This window comes from Eulemur rufifrons, chromosome 8, assembly GCF_041146395.1.
Source record: "Eulemur rufifrons isolate Redbay chromosome 8, OSU_ERuf_1, whole genome shotgun sequence".
In the NCBI taxonomy this organism is placed as follows: Eukaryota; Metazoa; Chordata; class Mammalia; order Primates; family Lemuridae; genus Eulemur; species Eulemur rufifrons.
The window spans coordinates 35,399,076-35,421,158 of NC_090990.1; the positions used below are offsets into that span (position 1 = coordinate 35,399,076).

The 22,083-nt window shown below is 42.9% G+C and overlaps 1 protein-coding gene across 3 annotated transcripts in view; it reads right to left on the reverse strand.

The window, feature by feature from the left end:
• AGBL4 (AGBL carboxypeptidase 4) overlaps positions 1–22,083 on the reverse strand; it is a 1,250,690-nt gene that overhangs the window by 87,839 nt on the left and 1,140,768 nt on the right. For all 3 annotated transcript variants that reach the window (XM_069477908.1, XM_069477907.1, XM_069477909.1), the window contains one exon: positions 7,795–7,906. In XM_069477908.1, the coding sequence (XP_069334009.1) occupies positions 7,795–7,906 (112 nt within the window). The remainder of the gene's footprint in view (positions 1–7,794; positions 7,907–22,083) is intronic.

The window sequence follows — 22,083 nt, forward strand, 5'->3', positions numbered from 1 at the left end:
AGTGGTGCTCTGTGGTGGTGGAGGGGTGCATGGATCCCTCAGAAACCTCTAGCAGCTGGCTGTAGTCTGCACATTTCAAAGGACAGTCCTCTCCACCCTGCACCAGGGCAATAATGCTTCCTCACCTTCACAAAACACTTTACGTTCACATACACAGGCAGATCTTGCTCTACAGCTAGTGAGGTAGGCCGGTCAGGGATTGTTCTTCCCTTTTAGCAGGTGGGCATACTGAAGCTTTGGAAACTAACATTCATGGAGTATCTGCTTTGTGCTAAGCACCTTCATAGGCTGTCCTTCTCTGGCAGCAGCCAGGATTTTGTGTCTTGTGGAAATCATGGCCATCAGTGGGTCATGCACTGTACCCAGCAGACAACTCCAAGACGACACAGACTGTCGAGCTGCCCTTGGGAGATCATCCTGCAACCCCTGCAATGTATTGACAGGGTGTGAGTGTGTGTGTGTGTGTGTGTGTGTGTGTGTGTGATTAAAGGCCCAGAGAGGGGAAGAGACTTGCCTAAGAGCTCCAAGCAAATGAGTGGTTCAGCCACTCGGGTGGAGGAGTCAGTGCTCCCAGCCTCTCTTGCTGCTGCACACACAAAAAAGCCCGCACAGTTTTAGCTGCCTGCAGGGAACCTCTGGGATAACAAAGTCATAGACACGGGGATGGAACAACAGTTTGGGGACCCACAGTCCAGTTTCCAGAGGTTCCAAAGGCCTCAATGTGATAGTCTGCAAATGCCCTAGGGATGTGATTTTCAACAAGGGGGGTACTGCCTCTTCCTAGGGGTGATAAACATCCTGCCTTAGGGAGTCAAGAATTATCTCACCCAAAATGCCACGGCTGTGGCCTCCTGTTGTCCTAGTTTACCCCTGAGTGCGTATGTGGGGTATGTGAGGGTATCCTCTACTTCTCACCCTCCCCAAACTATTGTTACCCCTTCCACAGCAGGGCGCTTCTCCCAGCCCATGGACCTGGAACACTGTCAGGTGTGAACATGTAGGTGCCCCTTGGTTCTAGTGAGGTTCTAGTTCTTGCCATCTCAGGGCCTTCTAGTCTGGTGACCCAGTGAAATCCCTGCTTAGCCTAAGGACAGACCTCATGGACCACTTCCTTCCATCTTAATTTAAATGGTGACACCGTGCCTGGCTCTGTGTGTGTGTGTACATATGTTTGTGTGATTACGTTTAACTCTGTACTTGTCTATGTGTCTGTTTTTTATTTACTATGTTTATGCTTTTATGTGTGTGTATTTTCTGTTTATGTCTATGTGAATGCATGTATTTTCTGCATATTTCTATGTTGCATGTGCATTTTGTGGGCTGGGGTGAATGAGTGCTGGTTCAGTGTGTGCTATTTGACCATGTCAGCAACTGCTCTGTTTGTCAAGTAAATGTGTTATAATTTATTTATTTATTTGACAGAAAGAGAGCAGCTTATCTTGAGGACTACAGGAGGTAAGGAAAGAAAAAAAAAAAAAAACAATCCAGCCCTGTGTTGCTCTATTTTAAAAGCTGCTCCGTGTTGTTATGGCAGCTAATTTTCCTTAAATGATTTAAGGAAACGGATCTGTCTAAAAGAGCTGCAGCCAAGTTGTTATAGCAACACAGGCAGCAGCTGAGGAGGGCCTGTCTCCTCTAGGAAAAGAGGGAAATCACCTCAGAGCACAGAAACCTCTCAAAAAAGCAACCCTTGCTTGGGTTCTGAGGGACTCCGGGGGTACAGGAAAGGGCTGGAGGAAACCCACTCCCCTTCCCAGTCAGATCCTGGGGATTCTGCTTGAGTTCAGATCCCGTCACCCTTCACCCGGACTCTTGCAACAAGCACCTAACTGGTCTCTCTTCTTCCTTCTTAGTCTCCCCTCCTTTGGGCCACTCTCCACACTGCAGCCTTAGCGATTTTCTACAGCGCATATTCTTTATTCATCTGTTCATTCACATCATTCAACATAATATTCTCCGCAATGCCGTGCTCTGCGCTAGGTCCTGGGGCTGCAGAAATGAATAGGGTATGTCCTTGAATAGCGTGTCAGGGAACGTTGGCCTTTATCCCAGAAGTAATGGGGAGATGCTGAAAGATTTTAAAGCAGGAAAGAGAGACCCAGATGGATATAAATTTTAGAATGACTCCAAGGTTTCTAGATTGAGGAAGTGAATGGCTGGAAATACTTTTCATCGATCGCTCCCTCCTTTGCTCCGTGTTTGAGGACTCTCCTCTGACTGCTCGGATTCTCAAGATTGAGAGAGAGTACATGCTGGAATATTCCCAACAAACAGCATTTTGTTCCATTGCCTTGATTTTTTGTTTCAAGTCATGATAGTTAACTAAATTAAAAATCAATTTAAAAGAGGCCCTGAGACTTTGATTTCAGTGAGAAGAGAGCATTGGCCATTGGAAGAAGCCAAACTCGTTGGCCCGGTGTGTAAGCCTTTCCATGAGTGTCCTCAGCCTGCCCATCAAGTGCCTCTTGCAGCTGCCTGCTATAAACCCTGCTCACCAGCCCCAGCTGCTGAGCTCTGCCACCCCCATTCCATTGCTCGGCTTTTCCTGGAATGCCTCCTCCCTTTCCCTGTAGACTCCCTCTTCTCCAAACCATAGCCTCTCCACCTGATGAAGTAGTACCCATTCCTAAAGGCTCAGTCCAAACGCAAATTCCTTAAAAATGCTTCCTTGGATCCCTCACCCCCACCCCCACTTTGATTAACCTCCCCCAGACCCATGATTCCAAAGCACTGTGTATTTTCTTTGTCTTAGCACACATTCCTGATGACCTGGAATTGAAATTTCATAAGAGTCCGGCCTTCCCATTAGCTTGTAAGCTCCTCCTGGCCTGAGACCTGTCACATTAATTTCCGTAAACCTAGAGGTTACCCAAGGATCTTGCACATGGCAACATTGAGAAATGCATGATTCGTTCAATTAACTGAGGATTTTAAAGCAAATGCTGCTTTTTTACTTAGCTTATACCCAACACTTCTCTGGGTGTGCCTACAAGTACATAGTTAGATGCTATAAAGTTGCAGATGGATGGTCCTGGGAAGCCCATCCACAAATGGGCTTAGCTTTTTAAGATCATAGTTTTTTAAATGAGTGTGAGAGGAGAACCCTGTCTGTGGCCTTGTGCATGAGTGACTCTGGTTGTGTGGCCAGTTGTGTAATGGGAAGTTACTGTCACCCTCTATGGATAAAGCCAAACTCCATGTGCAGGGGGTGAGCTCTCACTTGAAGGGTGATGCCATTTCTGGTGCTCTCAGACCTAAAATCAGAATAGGAAGGAGAGGGCTTGATGTAGAGCAGAGTTGGAACTGACTGTCCTGGTCTTTACAACCACTAATGATACTGAAATGTCTAAGCACAGCTCCTGAACAAGAAGTGGATGGATGGTGGGGACAGGCTAAGGACTGGGAAGACAAGGGATCTGGGATCTGGGCGAGCCCTTCGTGGCCACAGAGAGCTCATTTCAATGCTGGGTAAATGTGGAGGCACTGAGTCTGGGGATGGAACCAGTTGATGAAGATGATCAGAAACCTGTGTCATGGGAATGACAGAGAGTGATGCCATTTCAGGTTCTATCCCTGGGAGTTTTGGAAAATCTCAGTGGGTTGCAGGGGAATCCAGGAGAGGGTTTCTGTCACCAAACCAGAGCCTTCATTAAAAGAGGGCACAGAGATGATGGGAGTGAAATCAGGGGACACTCTGAGGGAGAGATGTGATTGGGGAGGGGTCTGTGTTTCATTGCTCCTTTCACCAGGAAAGCCTCCTAAAACCAAGTCACAGAGGCTCTAGGTTTGCTTCATCATTTGCTAAATATTTACACTGAGCCCCTTGCTGGGCACTAGGGACCCTAAGGTGAATCAGCCAGACCCTCCTCCCAGGAAATGATCAATCACAACTGGTAAACAAAGGCCCCCCGTCCACTGGAGGCTATCAGTGGAACATGAAACACTTTATATCTCAGATCCAGCGTAGTCCTCTAGGTTAAGCACTTCTTTTTCAAGATCATCACTTAACATTCAATGTCCCCCAGAGGGGTTAAGGGTTTGGTGAGCTTTGAAGTCAATATCATCACTAACGCAAGGACAGCAGGCTCTTGTTGCCAGGGAAGAAGCACACAGAGGGCTCATTCCTGGAGCCTTCCAGTGCAGGTTGGAAATACCACTTCTAAACTGCAAACTGAGCATGTCTAAATTGGGATGCATCACTTGACCCCACACTGGGTTCCGATCTCAGGAAAGGTGCCGCGTCCACTCTGCTGCCCAAGCCAGCACCATGGGCAGCAGGCAAGACTACTTCTCCCACCAGCCACGGTCACCAAGTCCCTCATGTCTTGCTTCTTATTATCTTTAGACTCCTCCTCCTTTTGAATCCCATAGTAGCAGACTCTAACTGTCTCCCAGCCTCTAGCCTGGGACCTTCAAATCCATTCCCCTAACAGGCACCAGAGGGATCTTTCTGAAATACAAACCTGATTCTGTAACTCCCCTGCTTATAATCCTTCAGTGGCTCCCGATTCCCATGAAAATAAAGTCCAGATTGCTCCCTGTCTCATGACTCCCACTTCGCCCTTCTGTCTGCCCCAGCACCAGCCACAGTGGATGACTTTTAGTGTGCTGAGTGTGACTCCCTCTCGAGGCAGACACATGTGCTATTTCCTCTGCCCGAATTCTCCCCTCCGCCCCAAGTATCCTCCAGGTATCAGCTCAGGTGTTTCCTCCTGGGTTGGACTCCCATCTCCTGTGCCTCCCTGTATAAATGCACCTAGAATTACTGTCCTCAAATGCCTGTTTCCACCGGGCTGTGAATTCTGTGGAGGTGGGCACTGGCACCCAGCACAGGGCCTGAAGGAGTTCAGTGAGGAAGCACACTCAGATGGTGGAGGGTCTTGTCGAACCTCTGAAGGAGTGAGGCTGTGAGTATTTAGAAACAAGTCCAGAAGTTGTCCTGGCAGTTCAGATAGCTTGGAGTGATTAAGGTTCTGTATGTGACACTAAAGGTCAAGAGTAGAAATGCATTTAAAGCTATTAGGGCAGACGCCTCAGGGCACTGCAGTGTTTGCAGCTGGGCACAATGATGCCTCAAGTCAGATGCAAATTTGAATCAGATTCAGATAATGTTTGTTGAGGGTCTGCTACACACCAGTACTGTGCTAGGTGCTTTCACATCGCTTTTAACTAGAGAGATCATATAATTTATCATCCAAACCAGGACACTTTTCAGAGTGAAAGGGGGCACTGTTAGAAAATAGTTCAGAACAAAAGGTGTAAACCAGAACTGCCCCAGGAAAACCAAGACTTATGACCACTCTACCTGTAAGTCACACTTTATGCTTTTGTTTTTGATAATCCTTGACACATTTTATAATCTATATTTATCAGTATTTACTTGTTTAAAGCCTATTTTCCCACTATATTGCAAGTGTTAGGGTTTTGTTTACCATTAGAACTGCAGTGCCTGGTAGACATAAACCAGGTATATAAATAAATATTAATATTTGTGGGAAAAAAAGGAAGGAAAAATGGAGTAAGAGATTGGACGTGTAAAGAGGGAGTGGGGAAGAGAGGAAGAGACGGAGGGAGCTGGGATCCTATCCCAGGTGAGCGGGACTCCTATATTAGTGCCCTAAGCCCTTGCTTGGGGCAATAAAGGAGTGGGCTTTCAGAAAGAAAATGGCTTTCACAACTAGCCCAGCATCCAAGGTGTACTTGTTAAGATCTGATCAGCTGATGATCAATCTATTCATGGCACAATAATTTCCTAATGTCTCTGTAACTCAGTCTTGCCTGATAATGTGTTTTGCAACATGAACAAGTGCCCAGCTCTTTGTGAGTAAATCAATAACTTCTACTTGATCATAGCAATGGGAGGTGAAGCCTCTTCCTCTTTAGCAACCCCAACCCCCTTCCCTTGTGTTCCTCCCCATCCACCTGCCCATCACCATCCAGCTCTCTCTTTGTTCAACAGCTCCCACCCTGTCACTCCTCTTGTTCCAGTGTCTATTCTTTTACCATGGCCCATTGTTCTCTCTGAGAATTACTGTTCCGTATCTGGAAAAACCATATTATATTTGGCACAATGGGATTTTCCGTGTTCAATCCAATTCAGCTCAACAGTTATTGAATATCTATTGTCAATCAGATCAGAAAAAAATGTAGGAGCTTGTTCTCTTTGAGGAGGTAGCAGAAGAAGGCATTAGGATTCTATCGGGGAAATTGTAGTCAACACAGAAGCCTGGGAGGGCAGAACTCAGTGGACTACAGATACTTATCTAGAACATGGGAAGCAGCTTCTCTCTGCAGGGAAAGCTGATCAGAATGGCATTGAGAGGTCAGGGTAGTAAAGGGAATTGGTGAGCACAGTTAACACCTTGTTTAGTAGACAAAGAAGGATGAGCTAGAGAAGGAGGCAAATATCCTAAAGCTATGGCTATGCAAGCCCTGACACGGGAGGTGGACTAGGAAAGGGCCTAGGAAAGCAAGAGTCACATAGGAGGATCGAGATGACGGTTGATTTCACAAGTTTCGCAACCAAGATCACTACATTGCACCCAAGGATTTACTAATACGTGAATTTGTTTTTAAGCACACATTTCCATCTGATCGATATATATGTTGCTGTTTAATTCGGGATATTTTTATTGGCATCTTCAATGAGGGAAAATAGAATGAGTTACACTGGTGCATCTCTGAAGCACCCTGACTCTGTGAACTTTGCTGTCTTAGCAATCACCATCTGTCACCTGACAGCAGTCAAGGGGTCACAAAATCAGTCATCAGAGTTGGAAGGGGCTCAGGTGTGATTTCACTAGAATGTCTTTCAAACAGTTGATTTTCCTCTCTGCACCATTTTTGACTAAAAGTTGAACACTTTTAGTAAGGCAAAGCTCATAGCTCACACACACCCCCATCCTCAGGCAGCTCTAATTTTTAAAAAGCTCTTTTTCTCTATAGGGCCTACCTCTTCCCATGTCACCTACCTGGATAAAGGTTTGTCCTGCCCTTTCTCTGATAGCTTTTCAGAGAGAGAATGATTGTGGTTGGCCTCCTTTCTCTCAGCTGTGAAACCCCACTGTCTCCTCCTATTTCTTACAGACGAGAACCTGCCCCTGTGAGCGAACTTGGTGTGGACACCTGTTGTTCTGTCTGCCTGTTTCCCCCTCTTCCTTCTGAAGCAGCAGGCCCTCTTCTCTAGGAACATCTGTCACCCCAGCCCCAACTCCATGCGGTTCCAGTGAGGCTGCCCTATCCTCACATCTCCTTTCCTCTGGGCCACAGTTGACATCCTGAGAGGTGGACATGTCCTCCAAACTAGGCCAATCACAATCCTTTTGGAATTAGAGCTGGAAAATGAGGGCAGGTCATTGTAGTGGTGAGAGCCTCTGGACGTGACATATGGCAGTCATGTTCCCAACATGTGGAGGTGGCCAGTCTATAGTCCTCAGTTATATCACAGACCCGCAGTACTCTTCTAACAAATTCTCTATTTTGCTTACGCTAGTTCAAGTTGTATTTCTTTAACTTGTAACCAAAGAGGACTGACAAATATGGATATGCTCCAATATATTTCCTTCATCCCATGAGACCACCACAACTGAACCCAATGTTTGGGAAGAGTGGGGAGAGGAGAGGGATTAGGAGAAGGTACTTGGGTCTATCAGGCCAGGGACGAGCAGGCCTAGTGCCTCCCTGGTTTTGACCATGTATCACTAATTTGCAGCTCCTAGTGGACTTTCCCAGTACAACACTTCCCTGTCCCAGTTCAAGCCGTAGGCCAGCAGCTGAGGGCATCCAGGTACTTACTGGGTCATTGTACATCTGGATGATGAGCTGTTTCACCCCATGCAGGGTAGGGTGGGCCCATGGAGAGGGATCCAGCCAGTGACGATTCAGGTCAAACCCCATCAGAGAACACCTAGGCAGTACCCAAAGTAAAAGTCAGTATAGACAGGACAAGCTGAGCTTCTCCCCTGTCAAAACACAGTTAGGAATAGGAGCAGTGATTATGCCACTTACCTAGCATTTGCTGTTTTCCAGAGCACTTCTTAGCACTTTACATGTATTAATTCATTCATGCTATCAACAACCCTATGAGGTCACTGCTATTATAATCCCCACTTTACAGAAGAAGAAACTGAGTCACAGAGAGGGTCAAAAGTATTTTTGTGGCGCAGTCTCACTGCAGCGTCCACAGACACATGACCCACAGACACGCACATCTACACAGTGCGGCTGAGAGAAATGCTCAGGTCAAAACCATGGGCGTCCGCACTATTCTTTCACTCACACCTACAGCTAATCTGTTGTCTCGACCTTCAAAATACATTCAGAACCCAATACCTCGTTACCGCTTCCACTGCTGTCATTCTGAGCTTGGACCAAGGTCCAGAGTATTGTAATCATCTCTTACTGGGTCTCCTTGCTTCCATTCTTACCTCTTCCCGCTCCACCTCCCATTCCCCCAGGTTCCACATGATAGCCAGGGTGCTTCTCTTAAAACATAAGTCAGATCGTGTCCCTCCTCTGGTCAAACGATTGCCTGTTATAGGTAGCATAAAAGCCTCAGTCCTTACAACAGGCTGCAGGCCCCAGCATGGTCTGCCAGGTTAACCTCCCTGACCTCAGCTCCTACCACCATCCCTCTTCCTTCTCTGTGCCAGATGCTGGTCTCTTCACTGTTCCTCTAATACACCAGATGCTTCCTGCCTCAGGGACTTTGCACAGGTTATTCCTTCTGCCTGAAATCCTTTCCCCCCAGATATTTGAATGACTAATTCTCTCACTTACTTCAAATCTTTGCTGAAATGTCACCTGCTTAGTGACACTCACCCTGACTACCTTCTCTATGCTCTCCCTTGAGCACCTTAGATAACTTCACTAGGGCAAGTGTAATGGTGACCTCTGCTTCTCTTCCTCTCCCTCTTCCTCCTCTTCTTCCTCCAGATCTGTTGAAAGTCCTGCTTGTGCTTGAGAAGGGACTCCTCCTCCATGGCTCTGTCCCCAGTCCTCCATCCCGAGTCCTCTCCAGGCTAGCCCAGGCTGAGGTACAACTTCCAGAAATACTTCACTTGCTCACACTTCAAACAACCACTCTCCTTCTCTCCAACCCATCCTTTTCCTATCTTGAGACTGAGTCCTCCACACAGATATGACTGTCTTGCTTTCTTGATTGAGATTCTTCTATGACTGTCCATTGCCTATAGAATAAAATTCTGTTCTTTGCAGATTTTTAGCCAGATTCAAAACTGATGGTAGCCATGTTGCTCTCACCTCTTTCTCTGCCCCAGATTGTTTCTCTTTTTTTCTCTATTCTTCTGTCCCACTATTTTAACCTCTTCATATCTTATCTTTCAAGCCCTTCTCTATTTCTTTAAGCAATGCAATTTAACCCCTTCTCAGCTATTAGTGTTTTCCTAAGTACTAACACTTTATCTAAGTTAATCCTGACAACAACCCCATGAGTCAGGGGCTATGAATATTCTCATTTTGCAGATGTGGAACAGAAGTAGAAAGAGGTTATAAACAGCTTGCTTAAGAAAAGAGGTGACATCAGGATTGGTGTCCAAGCAATGTGACAGCAGACCCCTAAGTCTGTAACCCCTTTCCCTCATAATAATAGCTGTCATTTAGTATGCATTTGCTATGTGCCAGGAACCAGGTTAAAACCTTTCCATAGACTTTGGCACTTACATAAAATAGCTATACATTCTTTTGTGAACTAAAAATAAAATTTTAAGCCCTCTGCTAACTGAACAGCCCACTCTCAGCCAAGGGGGGCCAAGAAACACCTTAAAACTGAGTTCCCAGCCATGACAGGATAGGAGAGATAAAGCACAATTACATGCATATGATTTTCCTTCATAAATATTCACGACTCCTATAGCTTGTTGAATATGCATGTTTGACTACCCTGCTCATTAGAAAACCTTATTCTCTTTTGTCTCTTCTTTGAAGCACATGTGCCTGGCTACTGGCCGGAGCTCTGCTTCCCAACATGTTGGAATGGTCACCTGACAGGTTGCACCTTTTATGAGACATAAAGCTCTCCTTTTTCCAGAGTATAAACATTGTTATGTTTTTTTAGTTAACAAGTGGCAACCACAAAGGGACCCAGGGGGACCCCCAGTTTCCCCCATTGTGGTTGGAGGTCAACACACCAACGTCTGCACGAGCCCACTGATAGCTCATTTGTCTTCCTTCCTCACTGGGAGAAACTCAGGTAAGCTCTCCTGGATCCAAGAGCTCCTGCTTTGAGGATGAAGATCTTGGAGACTTTATTTCTCTCCACCCCTTCCCTTGTTCTCCCCAGTTCTGGTTCCCTCCATTCCAGACCCCAGAGGGAATGTCTTTCTTAGCCCTGGGGTTGTGGGGCTACCCCAGTTTTCCTGGTTCCCTTCATTCTGGACCCCAGAGGGAATGCTTTGTAGGTCCTGGGTTTGGGGGGACCTAGGTGGATTCAGCTGGTCCATAAGGGTTTATGAGGATGCTCATGTTACAGCACTTGGGGAGGTTGCTCTCATAAAGGTAAGCACAGCTATCAAAACTTCAGTTCTAGGAAAATGGTCTCTGATCCACTGCCATCAGAGACACTAGTGACTAACATGCTTAAAAACTATAAAAAATTCTTGTAAATGTTTGAAATCTAACCTAAAATGATTTAAAGCTTTTCCGGGCACAATAAAATCTTAGGAGACCTCTAGTTTATCTGTGCATTCAATTAAAACAAAGAGGCCATCAAATCTTCCAAAACAATGAAGATAATGTTATAATTGGTGTTTCAAGTTTTCCAAATGGGATCAAAATTCTCTCACAGCCTCCCTTAATGATTTAAAGTAAAAAGAGACTCAAAAAAAAAAAAAAAAAAAATGGCACATGTGAAATATTTAGAGTCAACTATTTCCTTCTTTTTTTTTTTTTTTTTTTTTTTACCTCTCCTTCCATCTTGGGTCCTAAACAATTGTTTTCCTTCTCAATTAGTTTTTTTTTTTTAGTTGCCCCAAATATTGACCTTGGTTTATTTTTCTTCTGTTTAAAACTCCCCTATGATACCAGCTCCTGGAATGGGACACAGCTGCCTAACTAAACTGATTTATTCACAGAACTAAGAAATTAAAGAAGATGTGGGGTGATATGTTCAAATTTTGTGGTTTTTTTTTCCCCCTTCTTATCCCAGTTTGCTTTCTTTCTCTCTCACTCTTTTGTCCATCTCTAACAACCTCTAACCCAAATTTCTCCAAAACTATCAGTTTGGCTTTTAATATGTGAACTTTTAGCTTCAAAATAGACTAAGGAGATTAAAAATGTTTTGCCCCGAGGTGTATTTCTTTAACATATTTTAAAATAACTGCTACAAAACTGTCTTTTATGAGAAAAAATATGCATATACAGCCAGAACTACCTTTTCCTGATCTAAAGAAAAAATGTAAGAGTCTCTACTTCTAAAGGTCTGAGAAGAAACATTTGCCATCTATTCTCTCTGAGGGCTGTCACCATAAGGCTTCATGTGCTTAACAAGGCCACCTTTTGTGAACTAGTCAAACCTTTTCTACTCTCTCTCCTCCCCAAAACCTATTTTTCTGCTTTTCAACCTTTAATTTACTGTCTTCTTCCACCTATGAGAGACACATAAGGCTTTTTGTATGTAAAGGGCTCAGACATGTGAAAAAAAAAAACATATATTTTCACTTGTTCCATTCTCAATGACAAACTCATATTTTTAGTTTTGAGTCCTTAGATTCTGGTGTCTGGATAGGTGGCCATGGTGGGGCCTGGAGACATGTTCTCAGTGTCTAGACCAACAGCTGCGAGATACAACCAAGCCGGATAAGGCCCCTTCTTCCCTTCTCGAGCTTTGCTTCCTGGCTTTTCCAGGAGGGATCAGATCCTCCAGGAATCTTGTGTTTTGTACTCAACAGTACACCTGGTATGTAAATTGAGGACACAGGCTCTGCCCTTCCTAGCCATCTTGGATGCCACGTGGCTACTTAAGACCTGAGGTGACTGAGGAGGACATTGGAGATGATATCTGTGTTATAATTTCAAAATTCTTTTCAGTAATTTAAAATCTTAAAGCCATATTATGTTGAATTAAAGATGATCATAAAACATCTGAGTTTGGCCAGGCATGGTGGCTTATGCCTGCTCACTCCTAGCACTCTGGGAGGCAGAGGCAGGAGATTGCTCGAGGTCAGGAGTTCGAAACCAGCCTGAGCAAGAGGGAGACCCCCGTCTCTACTAAACAAATAGAAAGAAATTAGCTGGACAACTAAAAATATATAGAAAAAATTAGCTGGGCATGGTGGCACATGTCTGTAGTCCCAGCTACTCAGGAGGCTGAGGCAGTAGGATCACTTGAGCCCAGGAGTTTGAGGTTGCTGTGAGCTAGGCTGACGCTACTGCACTAGAGCCTGGGCAACAACAGAGTGAGATTCTGTCTCCAAAAAAAAAAAAAAAAAAAATCTGAGTTATTTATAAGTAAGTTAGAATACTAAACATTAATTGTTGGACATAAGTTTGAGTTTGTATACTTTGACATCTTATTTTTATATGACATAGAAAACTAAAGATATTTAGATATACTAGTAAAATCGGGAACCGATAACAGCTCAAAGTTACTTTAACTTCTTGGATTTTTTTTTATCAAAAATAAGGGTTACTAAGAGTTAACATTATAATTAATATATGTAATTAAAACTACTAGGTATAAGAGAAACAATTGTATATACAAAACATAAAAATATTTGGATATGGCTTTTTTTCAGGAAAAAATACAAGTTTTTGCTTTTTAAAATCTTTTTTTTTTAATCTTTTGAATTATCACTTTGGCTAAATAAATAACTGTTTTTATAGTAACCCACAATCTTGTTTATAAAAAGTGTTTTAAACCTTTGATATTTGGCCGGGCGCGGTGGCTCACGCCTGTAATCCTAGCACTCTGGGAGGCCGAGGCGGGTGGATTGCTCGAGGTCAGGAGTTCGAGACCAGCCTGAGCAAGAGTGAGACCCCGTCTCTACTAAAAATAGAAAGAAATTATATGGACAACTAAAATATATATATACAAAAAAAAAATTAGCCGGGCATGGTGGTGCATGCCTGTAGTCCCAGCTACTCGGGAGGCTGAGGCAGGAGGATCGCTTGAGCCCAGGAGTTTGAGGTTGCTGTGAGCTAGGCTGAAGCCACGGCACACACTCTAGCCCGGGCAACAGAGTGAGACTCTGTCTCAAAAAAAAAAAATAAAAATAAAAAAATAAACCTTTGATATTTGACAAACTTTTAAAAATCAAAATTTTTAAATTGTCTTTTTGGCCTCAAACTAACTTTCTAAATATTAGGGCCACTGAAATTCTAAGAGAAACACATTTGGCTTATTTGGCATGTTAAAATTATACAGGAAGTATTGTCAAATATGAAATGGTGTTTAACTTTCTTTGGGTTATATTCATATAAACATGTTGCTAATAAACGTTCCAAAATTATATAAGATTCCTAAAATTCTGATATGCTTTGATATATCTTCTCAATAATAATTATGGTTATATTAAATTGTTATATGCCACAAAAATAACCAAATTTTCTTTGTCAATTGTCTTTTTAACCATGGATATTCTAGGACTTCTTGTCATCCATAATTATTATTTTACTTTAATTCTTCTCAAAAAGTAGTTTTCTACAAACTTTAGAGATCATATGCTTTACACTGAATCCTGAATTCTTTTCCAGCTACAATCTCCAAATAGTATTTTCAAACTCGTCTTCCATTTTTCTGATTTGAACACAAAACGCCACCACCTTTTCCTGAGGTCCTGCAAGCACACCTTGTGACATACAAACTCCATGATAAACTGTTCTAAATATTAATATTTGTTTTTCTATACGAAAGCTACTTCCACTTTAACTGAAGCTGCTTCAAGTTTAACATCTAGACACCTCAACTAGGTGCCCCCTGAGTCTAAAGAAACTGGCTTACATAATAATAATAATAATAATAATAAACAACTGATGTATTCCTGAGGCTTGCTAACCCAACCTCAAGCAAGACAAGAATTAATTACATGGGAATAAACTAATTTTTTAACCATTTGTTTAAAACATTGCTAATTCTTTTAAGTTTTGTTTTCTAGAAGACAAGAAAACTTTTTTCCCTCTTTTGAGCTATTTATAGCTTACAATAAATTGGTCAAGCATATTCTATAAACAATTTGAAACATTTATTTTTCTCTCTACTTGATTTCTCCAGAATTTGGAAACTATTCATAAGTATTCTTATTTTATGGCAATATAGTTATTTGTATAAGTTCAATAAGAATCTATTTTTCTTTTATACCAGGACAGAATTAGAGATACTGATTATTTTACCAAGGCTTTGATTGGAATGGCATATTTTCAAATATGCCCAGACTGCTTTGAGGAATCAGGTTGAATTTATAAGGCCAATAAAAGCCCTCTGGGAAAAATACTGACCTGATACCTCATCTCTAACATTTCCTGATCTGTGGTAAGTAAAGAATGTCATTTTCTAACAGTCCAGAAATCTCAAGTTACTTTGGGATCTCAAAAAGGAGGAATTTCCCAACTCATACAGGTATCTATAGGCAGTTAAATCCTTGGCTTGGCTTAAGAGACCTTTCAGTAATCTGACATTCCTTAAAAAAATGGGGGCGGGGTTCCAGCAAAGCCAATTTTAAAAATGAAAGCCTATGGCCAATGACTATTCTTACTGTGCTTTATGCAAATAATCAAACTGAGTATAATAAGACTAAAATTTATTTTATAAATAAGTTGGTCTTACTATAATTTGTCTTTAATAAAAATGAGAAACTAGAGACAGAAAATTATATCTCAGGAAAAAAGAAAAGGCCCATTATTAAATCCTAGAGTGTCCTTTTGTTTCTAAGATTTTTATTATTTTTCCAAAGTTTGGACTAAATTCTGGTTATTTCTTGACTACAAAAGAAAAAAACAGATTATAATTTTCTTCATGACGTTTTTATTTGACTCCCTAACGGAATAGGTTCCTTTTTCCATTTCATTACCCAAATTCTTCTTTAATTGTCAAATTATTAATATTATTTATCTCTCCTTTTACTTCTGAGAAAACCAGAGTCATAATATCCTGAAGACTAGAGATAATCCAACAAAGCCTACAAATCTTCCTCCTCTAAAATCTCACTGGGCCTGGTTTGTTTCCATTGCTAATGCCCTGTCACTACACAGACAGATCGTCCCCCCTCTAGGCCCAGGGACTACTGGGGAAGAGGGAGGCTTGTGAGACTCTAAGGGCCAGTTTAAGGGGTAGAATGGTCTTAACAAAATGCTTATGTTTATACAACTAATAGCTACAAGTCTGAAACTAAAACCTACACTACAGTAGCTTGATACTTACAGATAAGTTAATTTTATAACCTTGTTTTTGACTTTTGGTTTTCAAGTATATTGCTTAAAAGGTTTTAAGGGGTTAATGAGTGCCGTCTACCCCTATTCCCATCTGGCCCAAACGTTTAATTGGCTGGAAGCTTTTAAGGCTCTAAATCTCTCCTGGCCATATGGGTCCCACTGAGGGTCTAGATGGACTGAGGGCAAATAGCCCCTCCACCCCGTCAATGATGGAGCAAAATAAATGGCCATCGCTACTGCGTCTGGCTATCTAGGCCAAAAGGGGGGATTGTGAACTAAAAATAAAATCCTAGGCCCTCTGCTAACTGAATAGATCCCTCTTGGCTAAGGGAACCCCAGAAATACCTTAAAACTAAGTTTCCAGCCATGACGGGATGGGAGAGATAAAGCACAATTATACATACATCTGATTTCCCTTCCTAAATACTCGTAATTCCTCCCACAGCTGGTTGAATACATATATTTGACCACCCTGCTTAATACAAAATCTTGTGCCCTTTTGTCTCTTCCTTGAAGCATATGTGCCTTTCTTCTGGCCTGGGCTCTTCCCAACATGTTGGAATGGCCACCTGACAGGTTGCTACCCTTTATGAGAAATAAAGCTCTCCTTGTTCCAAAGTATAAAACTAGCTAATTTTTTAAAGTTAATACCTTTTGGACTATTGTTTAGGTATCTAGCCCTCTAGCCTAGGATCTTTCCATTGTTGCATGCATTAGAGTTGGTGTGAAACTAGGTCATCTGAACTCTCTACCCAGGGCTCAATCCTGGATTCCATGGGCTTCTGAGTCTCATCCAGGTTGTCTTCCTTCTTATGTTTCTGGTGTCAAAGAAACAGTAAATCCTAAAGGGTATAATCCATCCCTTCCTGCTTTCTTCTCTCCTTACCTGCCCTCACCCACCTCCCTGTGCCACTTGAATTGAGCCTCCACAGTGGGCCAGGTCATGGGCTGTGCTCTGGGGGGAGCACAGACCTCTGAGGCCCTCAGAAGCTCAGGATCTATTGCAGGAAACAGACTCTTTGAGCAAACAGCTCTTTGGGGAGAAGACAAAATAAAAAGCCCTTCATTTTCCCCTTGGCTCCTCTCATTACAAGACAAAACATACGCAGAAGACCAAACACTCCCGGACACCCAGACAATTTAGACTTGGACTTGGATTCAGGTGCTGCAGTTATGTCTGCTTATGTTCTCTCTCTTCCTTCACTCAGCACTGAGAGCCAGCTGTATGTATGGATCTGGGGAGCTTGTGGTGACCTCTCCTCCAGGGAGAGGTCTCCTCAGCCTCCTCCTTGCAAACGCCTCTTTCTTCAATCCCCCTGGGGGAACTGGGAGAACCACATTTCCACACAATGCTGCTTCTGTCCCGGTAAGAACCAGAGAAGAATAATGTGGAAATTTCTAGAGACATCCTTTGGCTCCACATTCAGATTCTCACTGGAGTCCTGCCTAGCCTCTCAGCCTTCCTGGGGCCAGGCTACCCTGACGAGTCCATCCCTGGTGAGTGCGGGATAATGGCCCCTTGGCAGCAGAGCTCTCCTGGTGGCTTACTGTGTGACCTTGGGTAAGTCCCTAGCTCTCTTGGGGCCTAAATTTCCCCAGCTACAAATGGAGAAGGAGAATTAGACCACAAACTTTTTAAGAGTCTCTTCCAGCATAGACTGTACTCTTCCTCCCCCCTCATCCCCAGCGGAGAGGAGCTCACAAAGCAATGTCCCCTCTGCTCTAGGATTTCCATGAGAGTGGCAATGCCTGGATACCAGTCCTTCTCTCTGCTCCAAACAGAGGGATCATGATGCTCACCCACCTGGCCAGACAAATTACTTCCTGACCTAGAACTTCCAAATGGGTCCATTTTGCATTTGCCATTACAACATGAGCACTTTTCTTTGTTACTAAACTCTCTGTAACTACCATTGTAATCGTGTTGTAATATGACAAATTATCCCACTGTATCCCTCACAATTAATTTGGCCATTTCTCCACTGTGGCACATTTATGTTGCTTTTGATGCTGCACTACTTTAAAATTGCACTGTTGAATACTCCAATTTCTAAAGTTTTTTTCCACATTTCAGAATTGTTCCTTAGAACAGCTTCCCAGAAGTAGAATTGTGTGGTAAGAGGATTGACTTGCTGTAAAATCACTGTTTAAAATGAAACATAGTCCTCAATATGGAAAGTAAAAAAGGGGAGGAAAAAAAGTAACCTCACCTTCCTATTACCCAAAGATAACTACTGTTAGCCTTTTGAAGCAGCTCCTGCCATCTTTTCTTTCATCTAATAAGCACTTACTGTGTACCCTTACACAGATCATCTCATTTCATCTTCACTTTCATCCCATAAAATCCCTGTATTACCATTTCACAGATTAGGAAAAACAGGCTTAGAAAATTTAAATAACTTCTTCCAAGGTCACAGAGTTATACTATGTGATGGAGTGAGAACTTGGGCTCAGGTGAACCTGATTCTCAGAGTCCAAAATCTTACCAATTGCTTTCCTTATTCTGGTCTTCTCTGGATACACTAAATTATCTTTCAGAAAGTATATTCAATGCTGTGATTAGTGTCTTGACCCACAGACATATACATGCAGTTCTTAAATATTTTTATTGTGATAATTATTAAATATATATAGTAGAATATATTAAATATTCTACTTATGAGAATAATTAAGGACAGAGACTCACAGACACACTCATCAGAAACCAGCTAGGGTCACTCAGCCAGCATGTGGGGAGTGGGCTTTAGACCCAGGGCTGTCCAGCTTTAACACCCTTGCTCTTCTAGGGAACAAACTGTTTAACAAGCCTTCTCTGCCTTCAAGAATGTGTAAATTAATTGAGGAGAGGAGACTGGTATAGGGAACAAGGATGAGGCAGGAACTAAATGCAGCAATTTGTCAGTTTTACTGAGAACCCTCTATACACAAAGCTCCGTGATAGTGTTGCTGGAATAGAGTGATTGATAAGAGATGTCACCTGCCCTCAAGAAATATATAGTCTAACGGGGCAAAGAAGATATGCTCAAAAGTTTATATCCATTTATAATTCAGGAAAATGTGAGGATTAAATGAGATAATACATACAACAAACTTAGCACAGGTTCTGGTACATAATAGCAGTTGTTTTTACTGTACCTTCTTATTATTTCATGCCATGTCCTATATGAGTTACATAGACTAATAGCTTTGCATTCCACAGGAGGCTGAAATGAACAGCAATGGTTGGAAATGACCTCTTATCATTCCCACCATTCTGGGAATCAGGCAGATCTGAGTTCAAATCCGTGCTCTGTTCCCTCCTGACTGCAGTAGGCATTTGTTCATATTCTCTAGGGAATGCTCAGTGTCTAACCCTGTTATTAGACGGGAGTTTTGGGTGGGGTTTGCTCCTTCATCATTGCAAGATAACGAGGCCACGGCTGTGCCTTGTTTCCCACGATGGAAGCCGGCTGAGCCAGGTTCTCTTGCTTTGTGACCTGGCAGCCAGGACAGCAACAGGGAATCCAGGCTCAGGCAACAGCCACTCTTGCCCAGGACTTAAACTTGGCATTAGGTGATACAAAGTGGCTGGGAGTGTTGTGCGCAGCGCTTCTGTGGAACAGAGGCAGATGATTCCTGCCTTTCAGAGCTACTCAGTTAATTAATTGTTTTTCAAGTCTGGCCACCAGTTTCTGCTTGATTCTGTAAGCCCCCTCCTATAAAGTCCCTTTTTGCTAAAGTGGCTGGAGTCAGTCCTTGTTACTTTAGCTAAATGCATCTCTGACTGATGGCCCTATGGGCTAATTTACAGAAAACTCCAGCAGGCCCCTATGTGGTCCACTTCCCAATGGCTGGTCACCAAGCAGAGGGAACCACCGATGTGGGTGCTGTGGCCATGAAGCTCTTCCAGCGTCCACCAAGCAGCTAAAAATTGGGAAAGGAAGATCATCCTTGACAACAGGACTTAATCATAAACAACTGCACCCTTAGAGATGCTTAGTTATGCATCTCTCTTCTTTCCCCAAGTAGGAATGCCCGCAGCTATCTCTCCGCCAGGTTTCCAGTCTGCTCTAGGACACCTCTATAACCTGAAACTCACTACCTCTCCAGGTGGTTCATCTCATTCTTGGACCCTCATTAGAAAATTCCTCTCCTATTTGGCTGAAATTTGTCCCCCAGCGACTTCCCCCACCATCGCAGCCCTGCCCCATGGAGTCGCATAGAACAGTGAGGTTGTATTGTGAAGACCAGGGGCTTTGGGACTTACAGTTATGTTTAAGTTTGGGCTGTATTCTTTACCGGCTATGTGACCTTTTTAAATTTTATTTTTTTATTAATAATATACCTCTAGGCTTCTGTTTTATCATATGTATAATGAGGATAACAACCCTGGCCTTCTGGGTTGTGTGCATGAACTAATGTGTATAAATGGTCCAGGAGAATTCTCAGAACAGGAGTGAACATTGAGTAAATGATAGCCAGTGATGACGGTGACAGTGGCGATCATTGTGGCATCGTCAGAATTGTCTAGACTTAAGCATCACCTCCTCCAGGAAGTGGAGGAGGATTTGTACCCCCTGCAAGTGCCAGGCAGGTGCTTTTCCTCTGCTCCCACAGCGCCATTGCTCTCCATCAGAGTGGCTATGGCACAAGATGTGGTCATTGTTGAGTCTGTCTTTCCCACTGGACCATGAATTTCTTAAGAGCAAGGGTGATGTCTTATTCATGTTTGTATTTCTGTGCCTGTCAAGAGCCTGGTTCATGGTAGACATTAAAGAAATAGTTGTCGAATGAACATTTCATTCTTTCCCAAGCATTTTCCTGTCTTATATAATACAGTACTTGCAACCAGCCAATCACGCAGGTGGACTCCATTTTTCAAGTGGGAGTGTCGAGGGCCAGAGAAGGGCAGCCGCACCTTTGATGCCACATAACCAATACGCCACAGGGCCCAGACTGGAATCCAGGTGTCCTGGCCCTGGCCCCATGGTCTTCCCACTTGGGCCATGCTGGTTCTAGGAAGCCTCTTTGTTCAGAAAAGTGAGATTCAAAATTGAAGGAAAAGCATTAGAGGTGAGAGATCCTGAAAGGTCCACTCCTTGACTCAGCCTGCTAATGAGAATAGAGCGTGACTGGCGATGCAAAGGCAACTTCAATCCTCAAAGAATTCAAGAGCTTTTTAGAAGCAAAAGCATCTGTGAAACTCTTCAGTGAGTAGTACCTGCATGGGTACTTTTTCAGCTGATTTCTAAAGAATGCTTCTAATGGCAATCAGTCTATCAGTAGGTGAGTATTTACTGAACAAAACATCTTAGTAAAGATGTAGGGCCAGGGGTACGGATTCCACCTCCAACACTTGTGTCATCTTAAAAAAGTCACCTCCCCTCCCTGGGTTCTGTGCTCTTCTTTGTAAAATGAAATGGTGTACTTCACTCACAGAGATCTCATCTAGCTCTCTTATTACATGATGCTGAAGCATCAATTACTGGGCTTTTTTTACTCCCAGAATCAGGGATTTGGGAGGAAGCATATATTTCCGATAAAATTAAAATACAATGAAAGCAAAATGTTCTGGAAAAAGTGTCGATGCAGTTTTAAAAAGAAACACCAACTAGTCAAGGGTTATCAATATCTCAACCTTAATTTCATGCATTTGTCAACATTTGAGATTTGTGTGGGACCCAGATGGGAGTTTGCCAACAGTCACGGCTGGAGGGAGTATTCCAGGTGAGGATGTGGCATGTGCAAAGTTAGAGAAGCAAGAATGATCACAAATTATACATATTTCTAACAGGCTACTAATACATTCTGTTGTGTCCCTAACTGTCTATAAGCACCAAGAGGCCAAAGCTGTTTCTCTTTAGTGGTTACAGGACCAAGAAATAGCTGCCTAAAGACAGGAATGGACCAGATGACCTCTAGATGCCAGCTTTCCCTCCTGTGATTGCCAGTTTAGAGTCACCAAGTGTGAAATCCTGAGTCTCTGCTGTGGGTCTCTGTCTCCTTGGTGCTCTTCTGTTATTTAAGATGAAATTTCTGCATGAGCTCAAAATGAAGACCTATGTTCTGATGAGAATGGGGGCTATTTATGGCACTCATGGGACAGATTATTTGACATTAGGACCATTCTAGAAAATGCAAATGTATGGAGACCAAATTTATACATGACTACATAATATATAATTTCTTTCTTTTCAGTTGGAGATACTCTTGAGTATCTTTTCTTTCTTCTTCCAAACTGTGAGCTTGCTGAGGGCAGGGACAACATCTGAATCATCTTGTCCACCCCCAATCCAACACTGTCTACTGTAGATCCTGATGCAGAGAAGGGTCAGTGTATCTGTCGAATGAATGAATGAGTGAACAGATGCACAAATGCATGAATGAATACCCTGTAGGTTTGCGAGCAAGGCTTAGATAATTACTTCCAGACACATTTTCAAAAATATTTAAGCACCTGTTAAATGCTAGACACACTTGCAATAATCAAGTGGGATAGGTATTACTTACTCTTATTTTACAAATGAGCAAATAAAATACAAGAGAGATTTAACCTTGAGAGGATCACTTGACAACTACTAAAAGATAAAGCTGGGATTTGAACCCAGGTCTTGTTGATGTCAGGATGGTCCACACTCACCCTCTGAGGTCCCCCCAGCCACCTGTGAGATTGTGTGATCTATGAAAGAGACACTCAGCTACTCATTTGTTTGCTCTTCT